The sequence below is a fragment of the Piliocolobus tephrosceles genome, chromosome 11 (assembly GCF_002776525.5).
Source record: "Piliocolobus tephrosceles isolate RC106 chromosome 11, ASM277652v3, whole genome shotgun sequence".
NCBI lineage: Eukaryota > Metazoa > Chordata > Mammalia > Primates > Cercopithecidae > Piliocolobus > Piliocolobus tephrosceles.
This window is the reverse complement of record NC_045444.1, coordinates 88,495,040-88,516,905: the sequence shown is the minus strand read 5'-3', so window position 1 is coordinate 88,516,905 and position 21,866 is coordinate 88,495,040. Positions and strand designations below refer to the sequence as shown.

General features: G+C 44.3%; 1 protein-coding gene and 1 long non-coding RNA gene across 2 annotated transcripts in view; one reads left to right on the top strand and one right to left on the bottom strand.

Annotated features, from left to right (window-relative positions):
- KIAA2012 (KIAA2012 ortholog) overlaps window positions 1–21,866 on the bottom strand; it is a 138,612-nt gene that overhangs the window by 70,553 nt on the left and 46,193 nt on the right. The window contains exons 11-12 of the mRNA XM_023216912.2: window positions 19,547–19,657; window positions 7,462–7,530 (exon numbers count right to left, since the gene is read on the bottom strand). Coding sequence (XP_023072680.1) covers window positions 7,462–7,530; window positions 19,547–19,657 — 180 coding nt within the window. The remainder of the gene's footprint in view (window positions 1–7,461; window positions 7,531–19,546; window positions 19,658–21,866) is intronic.
- Window positions 15,911–21,866, top strand: part of LOC111545833 — a 35,642-nt gene continuing 29,686 nt past the window's right edge. Inside the window, exons 1-3 of the long non-coding RNA XR_002732562.1 lie at window positions 15,911–16,082; window positions 17,073–18,045; window positions 18,410–19,490. This is a non-coding gene — a long non-coding RNA (uncharacterized LOC111545833). The remainder of the gene's footprint in view (window positions 16,083–17,072; window positions 18,046–18,409; window positions 19,491–21,866) is intronic.

Here is a 21,866-nt window from a genome sequence, read left to right as displayed (position 1 = left end):
TATTTATATATATATATATATTTTTTTGAGAGAAGTCTCGCTCTGTCACCCAGGCTGGAGTGCAGTGGCACAACCTTGGCTCACTGCAACCTCTGTCTCCCAGGTTCAAGCAATTCTCCCTGCTTCAGCCTCCCGAGTAGCTGGGATTATGGGCATGTGCCACCACGCCTGGCTAATTTTTGTATTTTCAGCAGAGATGGGGTTTTGCCATGTTGGCCAGGCTGGTCTTAAAGTCCTGACCTCAGGTGATCTGCCCGCCTTGGTCTCCCAAAGTACTGGGATTATAGGTGTGAGCCACTGCACCTGGCCAGAAAATATTATCTGTGGTCACTTGCTCTCAAACAAATAAAGATATCTGGGGTCCCAGTCTCTAGTCTTATCTCCTCCAATCCATTCTCTACATAGCTGGGAGTCATTTCTATAAAATAAAAATCTGGTGATGCCAATTCCTATGTAAGCAGAGTCCCACTGCCATTGGCGTAAATTCCTCAGCTGCTTTCAATTTAAAAAATTTTTTGAGATGGAGTCTCACTCTCGTTGCCCAGGCTGGAGTGCAATGGCATGATCTCGGCTCACTGCAAGCTCCGCCTCCTGGGTTCAAGCGATTCTCCTGCCTCAGCCTCCCAAGTAGCTGAGATTACAGGCATGCACCACCATGCCTGGCCAATTTTGTATTTTTAGTAGAGATGGGGTTTCTCCATGTTGGTCTGGCTGGTCTCAAACTCCTGACCTCAGGTGATCTGCCCGCCTCGGCCTCCCAAAGTGCTGGGATTACAGGTATGAGCCACCACACCCGGTCTCTTAGCTGCTTTCTATGGCCCTTCATGATCTGGCTTCTGCCTCCTTCTCAAGGTGTATTTTTCATCACTCCCTCCCCTGCGTGTACCCTGGGGTACAGTCTTTACAAGTTGCCTCAGTTTCTCCATGCTGCCATGCTCTCTCACATTTATATTGTCCTTTCTCCTAGAGCATCCTTTCTTTACCACTCAGATAGTTCCCACATACATTCTTAGAAACTCTGCTTAAGTGTTCTCTCCTTCCAAAAGCCTTCTCAACCTCCAGGCTGAGTCAGTCTGAACTCATTCATAGCTCTCAACACATTCCACTCCTGTGGACCACTTTAAGGCATGGACATGGTCTCTCAACTGTATTTTTGTGCCTACCATAGTATTTGTCACTAGTAGATGGACAATTAGTGTTTGTTGAATGAATGAATGAACAATATCTCTCTGCTTTGTAAAACATACAGACTGGGCCCAGTGGCTCACGCCTGTAATCCCAGCACTTTGGGAGGCCGAGGCAGGAACATCACTTGGGCTCAAGAGTTTGAGACCAACCTAGCCAACATGGTGAAACCTCGTCTCTATTAAAAATACAAAAAATTAGCCAGGTGTGGTGGTGTGCGCCTGTAATCCCAACTACTTGGGAGGTTGAGGCAGGAGAATGGCTTGAACCCGGGAGATAGAGGTTGCAGTGAGCTGAGATTGTGCCATTGCACTTCAGCCTGGACAACGAGAGCCAGACTCCGTCTCAAAATAAACAAACAAAAAAACATACTCACAGATTCTTTCTGTTGAACACAGTCTGATTCTGGTGTTTACATTAACTTTCAAAGGAGGGATTATGGGGAAACCAAGACAGTAGCAAAATCCTTAGGCCACAGAGAGTGTACGAAAGGAGCAAGAGAGAAACTAGGTGGGAAACATCCTTAAGGAAAGCCACAAAAAAACTTCTTTCTTTTTTTTTTATATTTTATTTTATTTTATTTTTTTGAGATGGAGTCTCACTCTGTTGCCCAGGCTGGAGTGCAGTGGTGTGATCTCGGCTCACTGCAACCTCTGCCTCCTGGGTTCAAGTGATTCTCCTGCCTGAGCCTCCAGAGTAGCTGGGACTACAGGCGCTTGCCACCATGCCCAGCTAATTTTTGTATTTTTGGTAGAGACGGGGTTTCACCATGTTGGCCAACCTCGTCTCGAACTCCTGACCTCAAGTGATCCACTTGCCTCAGCCTCCCAAAGTGCTGGGATTACAGGCGTGAGCTACTGCGACCGGCCTTATGCTTCTTTATAGTTGTGATGAGAAGACAACACAAATGTCTGAAGGGTGATTAAACAGAAAATACTATTTATGAATTATTAGTTAATGAAAGTTATAATTTTTTGATCACTCTGACAGAAGAAAATTTAATCTTCTAAACTTTAATATAGGTTGAGAAATATAACTCACACACAAAATCCTAAGATCTATACCTGCTTTAAAATGCATTGTGCTAAGTATTACTTCACTACTTGGGCAAGGTCCTGATCCCTCGTGCATATCACGCATTAAGTGAACAGCAGATCCTGGCTACTTGGGAAGGACACATCCTGAGAATTTTAAGAATCCTTAGATTTGTGAATACCCCTAGTGTGTATCTATTGGTAATAAAACTAAAGAAGAATTGAAAAAAGAGAGAGAGTTCTTCAGACTCTTAATGAGACTATAAATAAAGGCTTAGTGTGATTTATTAAACTATTTTTTTGGCAGAGAACCATCACATTGTTAGACCATTTCACTTTCTTTTACTTCCATTACGAGTCCCAACAGTCAGCTTTTTTTTAGGGCCATTAAAAATGCATGTGTGTGTATATATGTATATATAAAGAAATCAATGTTCTTCTGTTGAAAAGTAACTGCACAAGAGCTATTGCATATGTTATAATGAATTATAGACCACAATATAAGATGTGTGAGTGCTGCGAGGCTGGCTAGGCTCACTCACTAGCTTAGTAATAGTCTTCTGTCTCCCAGCCTTGCAATATCAATGATTTGACTTCATGCCTCTGTAAAATGACAAATTGTGTGTGTCCCTGATGTTTTATTTATTTTTAATTTTAATTTTTTTAGAGATAGGGTCTTGCTATGTTGGCCAGGGTGGTCTTGAATCCTAGCCTCAAGTAATCCTACCACCTTGGCCTCCCAAAGTGTTGAGATTACAGTCATGAACCACCACACCATGCCAGTTCCCTGATTTTTGAGGTCATTTCAAATAGTTGAAATCAACCTTCATGTCCACAAATACCCAAAGAAGTCTACCATCTACACAATCCTTTTAGAATCCTATCACTTTTACCTGAAAATATTAATTAAAACAAAATGATCACAAAGAAAACAAAAAATTGTGAAAACTCTAGGCTCATGCCTATAATCCCAGCACTTTAGGAGGCTTAGGCAGGTGGATCACCTGAGGTCAGGAGTTCGAGACCAGCCTGGCCAACATGGTGAAACCCTATCTCTACTAAAATTACAAAAAATAGCTGATTATGGTGGCATGCACCTGTAATCCCACCTACTAGAGAGGCTGAGGCATGAGAATCACTTGAACCTGGTAGGTGGAGGTTGCAGTGAGCCAATATTGTGCCACTGCACTCCAGCCTGGGCAATAGAGTGAGACTCTGTCTCAAAAAAAAGAAAAAAAAAAAAAAAAAACTTATGAAAGCTCTATAGGTGTTCCAATGAATAGATGTTTTAAATTGGTCTTTGAACTCAGTTCCAGGGGGATATCAGGTATTTTATTTATTTATTTATTTGTTTTTTGAGATGGAGTTTTGCTCTTGTTGCCCAGGCTGGAGTGCAATGGTGCGATCTCGGTTCACTGCAACCTCTGCCACCGCAACCCTGCCTTTGGCAGGAGAAGTAATTCTCCTGCCTCAGCCTCTTGAATAGCTGGGATTACAGACAGGTGTGAGCCACTGCGCCTGGCCCAGATATTTTCAAAGTAATATTATATCTATTCCCTTAGCAACAAATGGGGAATATTAAGCACAAAGTGATGTAAAAATGTTTTTGTTAAGGTCAGTGGGCAAATCAAGGAAACAAATAAGGTTCTAAGTTGTGAAAGAGGCACCCTATGCCTATATGTGGAATGCATTTTCCTGCAGAGACTGTTTTGCATAGTGATTAAATTTCCAAGTCAACCTGAAAAAAAAAAAAAAAGCCTATTTCACCCATATTGTAGCTAAACCTTTCAATCATTAAATGCTTATGCTGCACTGACAGTAGGTGTGTGTTAGCAGCATATTACCAGGTAATAGCGTTGCTGGTGGGCCCCTGCCCTTAAAAAGATTGCAGTCTAGTGACTGAGTGTGGTGCCTCATGCCTGTAATCCCAACACTTTGAGATGCTGAGGTGGGAAGATGGCTTGAGCCCACAAGTTGGAGACCAGTCTGGGCAACATAGTGAGACCCCATCTCTACCAAACAAACAAACAAACAAAAAAGACAGGCATGATGGCAAGCACCTATAGTCCCAGCTACTCAGGAGGCTGAGATAGGAGGATCGCGTGAGTCCAGGATGAGATCCAGCCACTGCACTCCAGTCTGTGCAACAGAGGGAGACCCTGTCAAAAGAAAAGAAGAGAAGACAAGACAAGAGAAGAGCAGAGAAGAGAAGAGAAGAGAAGATCAGAGAAGAGAAGAGAAGAGCAGAGAAGAGAAGAGAAGATCAGAGAAGAGAAGAGAAGAGAAGAGAAGAGCAGAGAAGAGAAGAGAAGAGAAAAGAGAAGAGAAGAGAGCTTGCAGTCCCATGGAGAGAAAAGTCTAGTCAGTGGCCAATGCAGTGAATGAGCCGCTGTGACTGTAACTGGGTAAGCATGGTTCATTGTGCACACGTGCGTGGAGGGTGGGTGTCACCCCATCGGCAGGGATGGGGGGAGGGCGAGGGGAAAGCAGACAACTCTTCATGGGGAGGTCAGTTTGAGAACTAAATCGGGAAGTGAAGGATTAGCAGGAGTTAACTAGGACAAGGGGTAAAAGTCGGGGATAACAGAAAGTAGAATGGTGGTTGCCAGGGGCTAGGGGAGGGAGAAGGGGGAGTTGTTTAATGGGTATAAAGTTTCAGTTTTGCAAGATGAAAAGAGTTCTGGAGACTGGTTGCACAATAATGTGAATGTACTTAACACCACTGGACTGTACAGTAAAAATGGTTCCGATGACAAATTTTATGTTATGTGTATTCTTCCGCAATTAAAAAATGTTGGATAGGAGGAGATGAGGAACTGTGCTCCAGGCAGAGGGAACAGTATGTTCTAAAGCTTGGAAATAGGAAGGAGATTTGCATTAGTCCAAGGTCTTTTAGTTACTAGGAATAGAGGCAAGAAGGATCAAAACGTTCTCTCCTTTTCCTGGATCTAGAGCTTACTGCGAGGCCCCCTGTAAAAGGCTAAGTTAGCCTTTGGTGTGCTGTCATGGCCCCTTCTGTACTTTTCTCCTTCTAGTGTCCCCTTCTCCATGCAGCTGATGTTCTGCTGTTCATCCGAGCCCCCTGGGGCACTCCATGGGCCAGGCATGTTTCAACCCTTAAAGCTCTATGTACTTCCAAATTACTCACCTTTGTTTCCACCCCATCAGAATTTTTAGTCCCTCAGAGCAGCTGTTCCTAGCTAGGCTGCAAGAGAGCAACTATCTGATTAAATATACTTTTACTAAAGTGTGACAGACTATTCACCTCTCTGAAGTTTCAGAATCTTAAGACGATACTTCTTAAACCAAGGTAAGTCTTTTATTGGTGAGATTTTAATGGTAGAATGAAGAGAAATGGTAACATTTTAGGTGCTATTAGAAGGAATATTTTGGTTTGCAGAGCTAGCCTGTAATCAGGCTTATCTTGCTTGAAAATTTGTTTCAGGACTTTGATTCTCCCAAACTGTTACTTTTTTTTTTTCCAGCTTCTCCTCTTCTCCCTATGATATCTCTGAAAGTTGCAAATCCTTTTTAGTGTTACCCACAAAAGGGTGTCTGATGCTGAATAGGGGGAATTGGAGGGGGAAACAGAGGTTGGACAGAAGCCATTTGTTTGCATGGGTCATTACTAAGTCAAGGACTTCCTAAACTCTCATATGTTGTCAGATGGAATTGCCCCTCTTTAGACTGATGCCACTATGAACCATGCTTAGTCATAAATATATAGGTTCCTTGGTTTCAAATCCTAACTTCACTACTTTGTGTGACCTTGGGCAAGTCACTTAACCTCTCTGAGCCACATTGTCCTAGATGAAAAATGAAGATAATAATAGGATTTATCTATCGTTGCTGTGGGGATGAAATGGAATAATGAATGCAAAGCACTCAGCATGATGTTTGGCATATCAGGGATATATAACAACAGTAGCTGTCACCACCACCACCACCAACATCATCATCATTTTTACTAAGGGCTCCTATTTAAGAGCTGTTCTGGCCCAGTTCTAACCAATGCATGAGACGGAGCAAAAACGGCACGGAAACTCTTTCTACTTTTGTCAGGATGTCTGCCCAAGGAAGATGGCGGGGGGATTGCAGAGGGCCAGACTCCAAGGTATTTCTCTGTTTACAGATTTTGAGATTGGCAAGGATATGATTGTGCATTTTCTCTTAGTTTTGCAATCTCCTCTGGCACAATCTTTCCACCCTGATTTGCCTACAGCCCTTAATCTGTGGCACTGCCTCCTGCCTGTTCCTTCAGCAGCTTCCTCATGCAGGATTCATTGCTGCCCAGCCCCAAAAGAAGCAGCCAGGAGGCCGGGAGTGGTGACTCACGCCTCTAATCCCAGTACTTTGGGAGGCTGAGGCGGGCGGATCACGAGGTCAGGAGTTTGAGACCAGCCTGGCCAACATGGTAAAGCCCCGTCTCTACTAAAAATACAAAAATTGGGCAGGCGTGGTGGCAGGCGGCTGTAATCCCAGCTACTCGGGAGGCTGAGGCAGGAGAATTGCTTGAACCTGGGAGGCAGAGGTTGCAGTGAGCCGAGACCGACAAGAGCGAAACTGCATCTTGGGGGAAAAAAAAAAAAAGCAGCCAGGAAGACCACACACATTTCTCTGTTAATCAAAGACTATTTTTAGGAGAGACAGTCTCCAGGTCATCATCCTTTCCTTGGTCTGAAGCAGCAGCAGCCATATCTGTGGGTGGAGGATGAGCTACAAAGTCAACCTATACTCCCAGTGTTTGCAGATCTCTCCACGGGGGAAATGAAATAGAAAAGGAATCTGAGGAGAGGCAGACCTGGCCTCATTCCTCTATTGAAAATACAAGCCTGAGTCTTTCCCAGATCGGCTCCTAGCTTGTGGTGTGTGCAGGGTGAGGGATGCACAACTCCAGGGGAAAATGTCTACCTCATTATTTAGGGAATTGTGCAGTGGATTACCTTCAGGACCCACAGGACATCCCTGCAAATTATCCTTCCCCAGGCCAGCTAAGCATAAGCACTTGGTTCCATCCGATGTCTCTTCCTCACTAATATTTACACTCAGACCACGGGGCTGCCCATGAGTAACTCATGAGAACAACACATCTCTCAGGCTTTCCAAGAAGTAATCCTCTCTGCTACTTATTGGTATATTTGGGGAGAAATTGTGGGTTTCTGGAGGTCTATATATGAAATAATATGATCATGAGTCAAACTACATAGAGAAGTAGAGGTAACTTTTTAGGGGAAAAGCTTACCTTTCAGGAAATGCTGACTACTAGGCCCGTCCTCTTCATGGCTGATATTTGAATTGACAGATTCACAGGCTGAAAAACAATAAGATATTTTATCTGAGAGAGGGAAAAAGTCTTGTAAAAATTTATTCCCTTATCCGAAGACAGGAGAAAACATGAAGTGGTTGCCTCGATGTTTAAGCTTTGCAAAGAATTGGATTTTTTGTTTTTGGTTTTTGTTTGTTTTTACTTTTCGAGATGGAGTCTCTTTCTGCTGCCCAGGCTGTAGTGCAGTGGCACGATCTGGGCTCACTGCAACCTCTGCCTACCGGGTTCAAGCAATTCTCCTGCCTCAGCCACCTGACTAGCTGGGATTACGGGCATGTGCCACCACGTCTGGCTAATTTTGTGGATTTTTAGTAGAGGTGGGGTTTCGTCATGTTGGCCAAGGTGGTCTAGACTGCTGACCTCAAGTGATCTGCCCACCTCAGCCTCCCAAAGTGCTGGGATTATAGGCGTGAGCCACCACACCGGCCTTGAATTGGATGTTTTTGAAAATCCACAGATGATATTCTGGAGAGAAGGTTGATCTAGGATTAAAAAAGCATTGAGGAAAATAAGGTTTTTATCCAAGATGTTTAAAGGTAAAATTCTGTAGGGTCCATGATGATAAAATTCTGTAAGGAGAACTTTTGACAAAACAAGATCATGAAAGAGTTAACGTTTGACACATGCTGCAAGATGCCCAGATTTGAACAGCAGCTGTGTCTCAGTGTGTGCAGCCATGGGGGATGACAGACAAGCACAAAAAGCCCCCCTCTCCGGTTGTAGCACAAACAGAGTGTTGGACCAGGGGAGCCAGGAGGGATTCTAGTCCGTCTGATTCTAGCCAGAAGACAGACAGGCTTTTTCACAGCCCCTGATGAATTTCTTTCTTTCTTTTTTTTTTTTTTTTTTTTGCGATCTGCTAGTCACCTGGGGTGAGAATTATTCTCTTAGCTGTCCTTGTCAGTCAAAATGAAAATTAGTTAAAACAATGCTGTCTTAATGACTGATGAGAATTAGAATGACAGACTTGTGAAAGTTAAGGGAGAGGTAATAGCAAAGAGGTCAATTGCATGGGTACTATATGAAGGGTTTTTGGTTTTTTTTTTTTGAGACAGAGTTTCGCTCTGTCAGCAGGCTGACGTCAATGGCACAATCTCGGCTGGCTGCAACCTCCATCTCCCAGGTTCAAGCAATTCTCCTGCATCAGCCTCCCAAGTAGCTGGGACTACAGGCGCCTGCCACCACACCCGGCTAATTGTTTTGTATTTTTAGTAGAAACAGGGTTTCACCACGTTGGCCAGGCTGGTCTCGAACTCCTGACCTCAGCTGATCCACCTGCTTCTGCCTCCCAAAGTTCTGGGATAACAGGCGTGAGTCACTGTGCCCAGCGGGAAGAAAGGTTTTTAAAGGGAAATTTGGTGTGTTTGTATGAGAGGGAGAGAGAAGCAGAGAGAGAGAAGGGAGAGGGAGATGTGAAATATCAGGGAGAGAGCAATAGAGAAGAAAAAAAGGAATCCTAGAAAATTCAAACCGGAAAAGACTTAGAGATCTTCTAGTCTACCTAGCCACCAAACTCATCTCCAAATAATTCTATTTATTTATTTTTTTGCTTCATTGTCTCATTACCGATAACAAATAGACTAGAGAGGATGCCAAGAAAGAATGTTTGGGTCTTATTGATTTGCTAAACTACGGTGGGGCTTGGCAAAGCCTGCCTCTCGGTGCTCCTGCATCTCAGGGCACACACACTGTCACGTGCACGCGGATGGCTGAGGCTGAGCAGGCGGCCTGGGATTCTGAGCATCAACACTGGAGAGAGGAAAAGCCGTAATTAGTGTTAATTGTTGACCCTACGGTTCAAGAATAGATGCTCTGGAGAATGGGAAATGAGAACAAACATTAATTATTGAGTAGGGACCTTGGAGACAGACACTCTGGATTAAAAGGAGAGAGATAAATTGCATAATGAATGTTAATTTTCCCTCAAAGAATTGAGTGGTCGGCGGTTGAAAGGGAAAAAGAGGCTAAAAATCAGTCATGAAAGAGAAAACTGTGTGTGTCAGGTGAGAGGGTGGAGGAGGGTTACACAAACACCGTCTGTCACCGCCACCGCCCTGCCCTTTGCCTCGTAGCTTCCAAGAAGTTTGCTATCAGGGTTTTCCTTAGAACTCATTATTTACCACAGCTGCCTGCTAGGAAGCTCAACCATTTCCCCTACAGCCCAGGAGCCAGAAAACAGCCACACTGCATTGCTGACAAGCTGAGAGGCATATGGCATGGGGATCTATTTTTTTCTGTGTGCTGGTGGGACTGACTTGGCTTGAGGGAGGCTGCCAGAGCTGTGGCCCTGTGGGTGCTGCTGTGGGGACAATGTGGGCTCCAGGCCCTAGTTGTTGTTTTAGCTTAATTATAATACAGGAGACACACATGTTCCCCTTTCCGAAGTAACCTTCTTAACTGAAAGTAAAATCAGAATAAAGATAATTTAGGCTGGGCGAGGTGGCTCACACCTGTAATCCCAGCACTTTGGGAGGCCGAGACAGGTGGATCACTTGACGTTAGGAGTTTGAGACCAGCCTGACCAACACAGTGAAACCCCATCTTGACTAAAAATACAACAAATTTAGCCGGGCGTGGTGGTGCACCTACTTGTGCACCACGTGGTGGTGTCCCTGCTACTTGGGAGGCTGAGGCAGGAGAATCGCTTGAACCCGGGAAGCAGAGGGTGCAGTGAGCCGAGATCACACCACCATACTCCGGCCTGGGCAACAAGAACGAAACTCAGTCTCATAAAAAAAAAAAAAAAAAAAACAAATTTGAGTAGAAGATTGGAGATGAGCTCTGTAGCCAATTTTATAAAGAGGATCTACAAACAGGCTTGTCATGGGCGGCCCAGATCTCAGAGTGCTGGTTGAGATGCTCTTGTGCAGTCAGCGGCCCTGGGGAGCGTGCCTTTTAGGCATGGTTGCTCACTGCCTTCCACTCGGGCCCTCACCCAGTGCTGTCCGGCTGATTTTGCAGTAGCCTGAGCCCTCTGCCTTTTCTCTTGTCTGTTCCTTCATGCTAGCTCACGCGTTGGGTTGCATGACATCCCTCCTCAAACATCTGATTCCTTGTTGCCTAAACAGCAGCATTTCAGTTCTCTCCTGGCACACAAGGCTTTCCCTGGTCTGGCCCTGGGGTCTGCCTTTCAGGCCCAGCTTCTCCTCACCCCCGCATGAAACCCCCCCACAGTCCACTCACACCGTGCTGCTCCTTATTATCCATGTGTTCTCTACGTTCCTCTTTGTCCTTGTTCATGCTAGTGTCTCGGCTGGCTGGCCCTCCCCTTCTCTATCTACTTCTTGTTTCTCAAAGGTCAGTGCAAATGGAGCTTCCTCTGTAAAAAGCCCTTCCCACCTTCCTAGGCTGCAATTAATGGGCCCTTCCTGGAACGCCCCGGGATTGTGCTCTTAGGCCTCTGTAATGGCACTCATTTCATTCTGCCTTATGGTACAGTTATTGGCTTGTGAATCTGTTCTCCACGTGGACTGTGAGGTCCTTGAGGGCAGTGACTGCAGTGCCTGGGGTGTAGCCTTGGTATGTGGAGTGAGGACAGATAGGCCTGGGAATGAAGCCCAGCTCTGCCCTTAACCAGGTAAGTGAGCTCCCTGTGTTTCAATCTCTTTACCTATGATATGTGAATGAAAATACTCACTTCCTAGGATCATTGGGATAAGGGAACAAGATGACATGCACAGCAAGGTGCCTGAGGGTGTTTGCTCTCAATATTAACATCCTTCCATGTCCCTTGCATATGGGAGGCATTTGGTACATTGTATCAAATGAATCAAACACACAGGTAATGGGCCTTCTTTGAGGTTCAATGATATTTCGTATTGGAATTTTACTTAATACTTTATAAGATGGAGAGCAAGTGTGATCTGATTTGATTTTCACAAAGCAATGTGAAGTATGTTGGCAGATATTATAGTTGCATTCTGTTAAGGCACAAGGTAAGCTGCTGTAAGACAAGAGACCCAAAAAGATAAACATTTTGCACATACACATACACATCCAGAGGTAGGCAGACACATCCTTTTCACATACACATCCTTTGCACATCCTTTGCACATACTTTGCACATCCTTTGCACAACCTTTGCACATACTTTGCACATCCTTTGCACATACACATCCTTTTGCACATACACATCCAGAGGTAGGCAGACAGGCTGATCAGGGTGGCTCTGCTCCATAAAGTTACCTGAACACCCTGGTTCCTAATATCTTAGTACTCATCATCCCATACAGAATTGTTCTCTTCTACATGGTTGAAGCTATTATCACAACCAAGTCCAAGGAGAAGGAGAAGGGGAAAGGCAGTTTCCTTTTAAGGAAATGACCTGGATGTGCATGTGTTACTTCCATTCACTTCCCATTGGTCAAACCTTGGTCACGTGGCCATACCTAGCTGCAAGTGAGTCTGGGAAGCATAATCTCTCTGTAGGCAGCCATGTGTTCAGCTAAAATCCAGGGTGGGGGGGATCTATTATTAGAATTTAGCTGAACACATTCTTCCACTATTCCTTTTGTAAATATTATTCAGTCAATATTCATAATATTCAGTCAATATTATGAGAAATATTCTGGGAATACAAGATGTGTTCTCTGGGATATTCAGAGGTAGATGAGGGGGATCTACTCACAGGAATTTTCAATCTAGGAGGGGAAATAAGAAAAATAGTAAAAAGGATAAAAGATGTGAGGGAGTGCTTGGTAAGAGGCCCAGGTGGTAACAATGAGTGGAACGTAAGGAAATAGCAATAGTTGTGGCTGAAGTGGTCAGGTAAGGCATCACAGTAGAGAGGGAACTTCAACTGGTCCTTGAGCTTGAATACCTGGATAAGAGGGACTAGAGTCTGTGTGATGCAATGGGAAAAGCTCTGGCCTCACTGGATGAAGGAAGATCTGGGCTTGAGCCTTGGATTTGCCATATAAAAGCTGTGTGGCTTTGAGCAAATCATACCTCTTTGGGCATCAGTTTCCTTATCCATAAAATCAGAGGTTTTCTTTTCTCTTTTTGAGACAAGGTCTCACTCTATTGCCTAGGCTGGTGTGCAGTGGTGCAGCCATGGCTTACTGCAGCCTTGACCTCCCAGGCTCAAGCAATCCTCCCACCTCAGCCCCTGGAGTAGCTGGGACCACAGGTGTGCACACCAGGCCCAGCTAATTTTTAAAACTTTTTGCAGAGACGGGATCTCACTATGTTGCTCAGTGTATTAGTCCGTTTTCATGCTGTTGACAAAGATATACCCCAAACTAGGCAATTTACGAAAGAAAGAGGTTTAATTGGACTCACAGTTTCATGTGGCTGGGGAGACCTCACAATCATGGCAGAAGGCAAGGAGGAGCAAGTCACATCTTACATGGACGGCAGCAGGCAAACAGAGCTTGTGCAGGGAAACTCCCCATTTTAAACCATCAGATCTCGTGAGACTCAGTCATTATCAGGAGAACAGCACAGGAAAGACCCGCTCCCATAATTCAATCACCTCCCACTGGGTTCCTCCCATGACACATGGGAATTGTGGGAGTTACAATTCAAGATGAAATGTGGGTGGGGACACAGCTAAACGATATCACTCAGATTAATCTTGAACTCCTGGGCTCACATGATCCTCCTACCTCAGCCCCCCAAAGTGCTGGGATTATAGGCATGAGCCACTGTGCCTGGCCCAGCAGGTTTTCTAATTGTCGCATAGCTCTAGTGGCCCTGCATAGCCCCCCCACCCCCACTCCTAGAACCATCTTAGGAGGGGAAGAGTTAGTTGGGCTGCAGAGAAGTTGGGAGGGACATAATTAGACCATCTCCACTTCAACCAGGTAGTTCTGCTTTTATCTGTTTTATTTACTAGTATCCTCAGAAAGTCTGATTAAATGATTCCTTTGCTTAAATACTGATGAAGGTGATGCCTAAGTTCCCTCCTGACTCTAGGGTTCCCTGAAACAGAACAAATGCAAGGGAGGTAGAATTCATAGCTTCACAGCTTCCGTAAAAAGTGACATAAGTACCATCATCTTAAAAAAAAAGAAATTATATATTCTTCAGTACTTTATATTGATTTTTTTCTTCAAAAAATGAATAGCTAGTGGATTCAAAGCAAGCTATTGTTCTTTTTTTTTTTCCTTTTTTTTTTTTCCTGAGATGGAGTCTCACTCTGTTGCCCAGGCTGGAGTGCAATGGCACCATCTCAGTTCACTGCAATTTCTGCCTCAGGTTCAATTCTCCTGCCTCAGCCTCCTGAGTAGCTGGGATTACAGGCACCTGCCATCATGCCCAGCTAATTTTTGTATTTTTAGTAGAGTCAGGGTTTCACCATGTTGACTAGGCTGGTCTCAAAACTCCTGACCTCAGGTGATCCATCCTCCTCAGCCTCCCAAAGTGGATTACAGGCATGAGCCACTGTGCCTGGCTGCAAGCTATTATTCTTGATATATTTCTTCTTCGGAAGCCATAAAGTGGTGATGATGCCACCTTTTTAGCTACCTATGAGGTAGGGAAGTCTTTGTGTTTCTAGGAATCACAAGAGGTTTTTGTCAAAGGAAATGAAGGAGAGTCCCTACTGCGTTTTAGCAGCGCTCTACTGGTGGCTATCAGGACACCTTCCAGAGTGGGCTGTGAGGCCTTGCTGGTCTCACTACAGTGAGGGAAAGAACCCTGCTTCCTTCTGAAGGCTGGAACAAGCACAGCTATCACAGCCTGCCCTTCTACACCCACTCAACACTGTGGTACATGTGATAGACCTAACTTAGCCCCATGCCAAGCCTGATGGGAATCTCCTGTAATTTTTGTAAGGAGAGCTTTTTAGTCAGGTAGTTTCAGCCCAGAATAGAAACTGCCCAGATATTTTAAAGAAGAAACAGAGTTACTATAGAGTAACTGCCTCTTATACTCAGTCTTCATGAGTTCAGTGTCCAGGGTTTTGATGCTTCTGCCTCACTTCTGCCCTCCAAATCTCATGCAAGCACATCTAATTGGCAGAACACAATTTGCATCCAGCCCCCTAGCTGCAGAGGTTATCTGGGAAATGTAGTTTTTAGCCTTCTAGCCTCTGTAGTACAGGAGGGCCCACTGGAAGGAAACGCTGGGTGCCCAGAGACCATATCCAGCCCCATTTTTCCCTTATTCAAACATTTGACCTGAGATCACTAGTACTGGTAACAACTGCCAACATTATTTCTCATGAGGGTTATGAAAAACACTGAAAAGGCATAAGGGACAAGGTACACTATAACCACGTGGGGCTCCTATCTTCCTGTATTTCTTCCTATCCAGAGATGGATGGATTGTGGACCCTGTGATTCAGAATTGATGTTTAGAGAATAAAAACAATAATAGTCACAAATGATTGAATGACTGAAATCCTGTTTCAGGATTTAGACAAAAGAACTGCTTCACTGAGAGAATCTCCTTGGGGAAAGGGGCATATTTAGAAACATGCCATGTTAGAAGAACCTTAGAAATCATCAGTTTAGCATTTTCCAAAGTTTGCCAAAAATTTTTTAGATCCACATGATGCTTTACCAAAAACAAAGGCATTCAGTGATCAAATAAATTTGGGAAACAGTGCATATCCCCATCCTGAAGAACCAAGGTGCACATCAGCGTATTGGAGGCTCTAGGAAGTCCTGTGGTAAGGGATCTGCTTAACTTTGGTCCACTGGTTTCCAAATGTATCTGGCCCTAGAACCTTTCCTTTTTTATACAATGCCTATTAACCTTCTGAGGAATTGGAGTTCGACGGGACATGTGCTGTGAGGACTGAATCTGATACCAACTCCTCTTTTTCCATATGAGGAAGCTGAGGTCCAAAGCAATGAAGTTATTTGCCTGTGATCACAGAAATCCTGGGCAGTACAGGTGGGAATAAAACCAGAGTTTTTTCTTCTTCCTCATATGGCCTTATCGAAATTAATTCTCCTCCCTTACATCTCTCGGCATCATCAATAAGGTAACAGCTACTAACAGATGGGCTACTTAAGGAAAATCATAATTTAAACAGTACCCCACCAACATGGAAGGATTCTTTTACTCACGGGGTCCCACAACCAACTTATCACAAAGGAAAAATGGAGAGAACAGAGAAAGTCAATCACTTAGCCTGTGTTTACCCCTAAATGATCAGTGTTTTGAGACCAGCTGGGATATTCTTAGACTCACCTTTCTGTCAACCAAATCACAGACCATCACAAAATGACACCAAGAATACTAGTTATCTAGAATACTAGTTATCTATTACTGCAAAACAAATGATCCTGAAACCTAAAACAATAAACCTTTGTTATGTCTCAGTTTCTGTGGGAATCTTGGAGTGGCTTAGGTGTGTGGTTCTGGGGCAGCCTTTCATGAGATCACAGACACAATGTCAGCCAGGGATGCAGTCATCTGAAGACTTGACTGGGGCTGGAGAATCTCCTCTCAAGGCACCTCCCACACAAGCCTGGGAAGTTCATTCTGGCTGTTGGCAGGGGGCTTCTGTTCCTTGCCACGTGGACTGCTTGCCATAGGCTGCTTGAATGGCCTCATCACAGACATGGTGGTTGGCTTTCCCCAGAGTGAGTAATCCAAGATAGAGCGAGCAAGGAGGAAGCCTTGGTGCCTTTTAGGACCCCAGTCTCAGAAGTCACATACCATCAATTCTGCCATAGTCTATCTTTATTTAGAAGTGAGCCATCATATCCCACTCACACTCAAGGGGAGAAGACTTAGTTTTTCCCTTTTGAAGGGGGACGTGTCAAATAATTTGTGGATGTATTTTAAAACCACCATACTATGAAAGAGTTGCAAGGGGGAAGGATACTAATTCAATGACAAATGACAACAACAACAAACAAACAATCAAGAAAGGCTGGGTGCAGTGGCTCATGCCTGTATCCCAGCACTTTGAGAGAGACCTAGGTGGGAGGATTGCTTGAGTCTAGGAGTTTGAGACCAGCCTGGGCAACATAGGGAGACCCCGTCTCATAAAAGAAAAAGCTGGGCATAATGGCTCGTGCCTGTAGCCCCAGCTATTTGGAGGCTGAGGTGGGAGGATAGCTTGAACCCAGGAGTTTGAGACTGCAGTGAGCCATGATTGCACCACTGTACTCTAGCCTGTGTGACAGAGCAAGACCCTGTCTAAAAATATAAAAAACACCCAAAAAATATTTTCTGAGGGTAAAAATCCATTTAGAACAAGAACAAATACTAAACAGAAACTCTGAAAGAGACCAGGAATTTAAATTTACATGGGACTTGATGCCCAACCTGAATCACTGGCATAAACATCCTTGAACTTCTTTGTAAAACAAACTTTTGAATAAAAGAACTTCTGAGAGAAAACTTCTATATCTGGCATTGTGACTAGGGAAGTACATGAAGGATTTGAATCAAGGATAAGCAATTTGGAGGGCATATCCAATGGTTTGACTTGTATCCTTCCAAGTTAACTTTTCCTTTCTCAAGACTTTCAATTTTCTAAATGTTGCAATATCCCAATATGACCAAAAGGGTCAAATTCCAGCTCTAGTCTTCACATCTTTTTTTTTTTTTTTCTTCTTCTGAAGGTTTATATTCATTCCCCTATGCTGTCTGAAAGCAAGATATCATGATCTAATTGCCTAAGAATTTATTTCCAAATAGTTGTTGACAGAGCCTGGAAGTCTCAGAAAGATCAGACGGATCATATTCCTTCCTTTACTCAAGAGTTTTTTTTTTTAATTAAAAAAAAAAAAAAAGACCAACAACAACTATGATCCCTAAAGAACTTTCCTTTGTGGCACCTGAGGTATTCAGTCAATCAGCACGCTTTTCTTGGACATATGATGGAGATGAGACGTTCTCTAGGACTAGTATATTGGGAGCTAAACAGAAAACAGATGCAGATAAATACAATAATCACAAAAGCGGGATTGAGAAAGAGAAAGAGGAATGGGGCTGAGGCTACATCTAGGCGGTTGTGTGCAATGAGGTGGATTTATTAAGGAAAATGTTCCAGAAAAGATGAACTTAAAGCTATTCTAAATATTTGGGGGCAACTTGAGCAAAAGTTTGGAAAGAAAAGAATGAAGACTGAATTTTTAGACCATCAAAGACATGAGCAAGGGGTGGGCTGGAATATAGTAGATGAGGCTGGAAGGGGAGGGTGGAGACAGTGATTAAGATGGTTTTGAACAAACTGATCTGCACAGAGTTTGGTGTGGTTGGAGCAATTATAGGTTGGTGCAAAAGTAATTGAGGTTTTTGCAATTAAAAGTAATGGCAAAACTGTGATTACTTTTGCACCAACCTAATATTTTGTGAGAGGAAAAAGTTTTTTCAGTATACTGTCTCCCAAACCAAACCAAACCAAAAAAAAAAAAAAAAAAAAAAAAAAGCCAAACCAAAAACATCTTTGCTCATTAACATATACTCTTAGAAAGTCAGACCCTTATAAGGAAGATGTGGGTTTAAGATCTTTCACCACCTTCTTGGGCAACATCCTGTCACCATCAAGACTGAAGGTCAACCAACTGCCCATGGAGGAAAGGCTTGAGAAAGGTCAGTGGCTAACTGATTCATTCATTCATTCATTCATTCATTCATTCATTCATTCATTCAATAAGCATGCAGTGAATGCCTTTAGGTTTGAGAGGCAAGTAGCATTAAATATACCGTCTGTGGGACTGGGACAAGATGGCAAGCAAGTCTTCGTTTATTGGCATAAGTTTCATCTTTCTCTTTCTCCATGTCATGGAAATTATTGAAATATTTTTCAAAAAATTTCAGTGAACATTTATTGTGATCCTTCTATGTATATGTCAGGGACTATGCTAGGTGCCAAGAATACTGAAATGGCTGAAGCATCATATTGACATTGGTGACAATAAACTTACAGCCTAAATATTTCCTTTTCTGTTTCTAGCTTTCGCTGTGCCAAAAGGGGGAACTATTTCTCCTGGAACAGAGCAGACAAATGTGCAGCAGGTGAACAGAATCATATTTGCTTTCCAGCTGCTGCACCAGCTGTGTCATGCTGACAGCGGCCTCCACCTGTCTAACTCCTGCTTCCACCAATTCAGAACCAAGATATTTTTGTACTCATATCCTGGTATAAACCAACTGCTGATGGAAGTTCTTTGATGCTGAATTGGAATCAAATACATTCTACTTTCTGGAAATCCATATACGAGGTGGCTGCTTCAATAGCGGTGGACACAGATGTAAAATGCAGCAATGGTCAAGGAATTTCTCAGAGGAGGAATCAATCCTCTCATTTTGGTGGAGGAACCTTGGATACAGGGAGGATGAGGGACTGACTCAAAGTCATCTGGCAACTTAGAGGCGAGGCCAGAGCTCCTCAAATCTCCTAGCTCTGAATCCGTGCTCTTTTTATTGAGCCAGTCATGACATAACCCCCCAAAAGAGTGTAGCTTTTAATCTCCCACATCAAGGGGCCTGCTGGCTGCAGACTCATGCATACACATCACGGGGGTTTCTGGGTGGTTGATGCTCATCACCCTCTGACTTCATTTCTTTTTTCCTTTGCAAAATGGCTATTGCCCAGAGGCAGCATCTCTTTTCTAAAAAGTGAATATGCCAGAAGGGTTTTTGGAAACTGCCTTGCTATCTGTCAGGAGCCAGATGATTCACAGGGATGAACCAATACTCATAACAAGGATACCTGATTGGATTACCAATTAGCCGCCTCCACCTCTGCAGGGTGGTTGGAAAGAAGAGAAAAGGCAGTGTTAATTTGGGCAAATACCAAAAGGACTTTATCATTCTCATCAAGGCATCAGCGTGGCACATTAGACCTCTTCCAAGCCATTCCACTGGAACTTCTCTCTCCAAATGCTCCAGCAAGAGTAAACTTGTTATGCAAACATTGGATCATTGTGTCTGAGCTACAGAAGCACCTCTGTGTCGGTGAAAGGGGAGAAACTGGCTGACTTGCATCTGTTTTTAATGATGTCTCTGCTGCTGGGAAAATTTGGAAGCTGCAGGTAACATCTTCCCCTTTGAAAAAAAAACCAGGCTGCCCTGGAATGTGTTAGCTTACCTTTACCCGATGGAAGCGCCTCGGTTTGGGTATGCCCTGGGAGGGACAGGCAGACTTTTTTTCCATCTGGACCCAGCAAGAAGTGTCCCAGTGTGGGGTCGCTGGAATCGTCTTGAAAATAAGCACAAACATGGGCAGTGTCAACACCATGTTGGTGAGGGAGACAGACTGAACCTGGGCCATGTTCCTCTAGTCCCCCGTGGGCACACACCCGTAGATGCACGTGGGCTCAGGTGCCCACCAGAGTATAGTGTGAGCCCTATTCCTGGGACTCAGCAAAGCGGGGCTATTGTTCAGGCTCTGCCTTCTGGGGGTCAAGGTGGGATGAACAGGGAGGGGCTGCCACTCGCCTACATCATGCCTTCGGGAGAGCCTGGCTACCTCAGGGGCAGGGCTAAGCAAGCATGGGCACTCTGTGTGAAGGAAAGGCAGTCCCTTCCTTCAGCCGTGTGCAGCCCAGCCCCTGGGAACAGGACTTCCTGCTTCCTGCCTCTGCTGTCCGCCTCCGTCAGATGTCCTGTGCAGTACTCAGCATACACAGCCATAACCTCTAGATGAAATACTGGGATGGCTTGGTGATGCCAGGGGCTCAGGTCAAGGAAAAGGATGCTATGCCTCCCTAGTTACTTAGAAAGATTGGAGATATTTTTTATAACCTGACTGTAAAAGTAAAAAAGAAGTCATTTATTCCCCACTTGAATCTCAATGCTCAACCCAGAACACTCCTGGGACTAGATTGTGAGGTTTCCCCCATACCAAACAATTCTCCAGCAGATACTAACTGGTTGTCCTATAATTAAAATCAGTTTTGACACTCTCTACCTGGAGATGTTGTCAGATCCCACAGGGTAGGGCTCAGTCCACAAGATTGCCCCCCACTTCAGATGCCAATTGCAAGTCCCAGATTGTGACCTATACTTCTGACCGACCAGTTCTAAATTGGGCCTCCCATAATCCTCCCTCTCCTTGGGTTCAACAGTCTGGTAGGACAGCTCAGAACTCAGGGAAACACTTACTTACATTTTCTGGCTTATTGATAAAGGACATTAGAAAGGAATGTGAACAGCCAGATGAAGAGATGGGCGAGGATGTGCTGAGCTTCCGTGCCCTCCCTGGGCCTGCTGCCCTCCCACCTAGACACGCTCAGCAATGCTGAAGCTTATCAACTCGTGGTCAACAGCTAAAAGAGAGCTTGATCTCCAGTGTCCCCTCCCCTTTCCTAGAGGTTGTGGCTGGAAACTCCAACCCTCTAATCCTCTTGGTCCTTCTGGTCGCTGGCCCCATCATGAGGCTACCTAGGGGCCTTACCCTATGTCACCGCATTAGCATAAACTCAGGTGTTTTCAAAGGGGTTCATTATGAATAACAAAAGATACTACTATCATTCAGAAAATTCCAAGAGTTTTAGCTTAGTAATAGAAACTAGGGACAAAGACCAAATTTATTCGTATTATACCATACTTACCTTCCCCATCTCCAAGAAAAAGGGGCCAGGAGTCCAGCTACCTGGACTAGCAGGCCACCAGCTAGAGTGGATGCTAAGGAGCACACACATACACATGCACACTTACAAACACACACTGACATATTCACCCTCACAGGGCATGCACACACCCCCATACACATGAACAGTGACATACATGAGCATATGACACACATACATTCACAAGACTGAATATATAGATATGTATGTGCATATGCAGCCATGCTTATATAGATGTGCACAATGACATGCATGCACACAAGCACACACATGTACTCACATGGGCATATAAGCACACATCCCACACACATTCACTTACACACATGCACACACCCAACACACACACTTGAGGCTTCAGGCTGCTCTCTTGTCCCAGTCCTGGTCCGGGCATTCTGTTTTTTTTTTTTTTTTTTGAGACAGAGTCTTGCTCTGTTGCCCAGGCTGGAGTGCAATAGTGCTATCTCCGCTCACTGCAACCTCTGCCTCCTAGGTTCAAGTGATTCTCCTGCCTCAGCCTCCTGAGTAGCTGGAATCACAGATGTGCACCACCACGCCTGGCTAATTTTTTTTTGTATAAAAATACAAAATATCTCTACTAAAAAGTAGAGATAGAGTTTCACCTTGTTACACAAGCTGGTCTCGAACTCCTGACCTTGTGATCCACCCACCTCGGCCTCCCAAAGTGCTGGTATTATAGGCATGAACCACAGCACCTGGCCACTGGCATTTTATTCTAATCAGATTCTCCCTTTATAAGGATGTCTAAAGTAAGTATGAGTATCCATTTGCTGTGATTTGTCTCAGGCCATGCAACTTCCTAGGAAGGCCCCAGGTGGG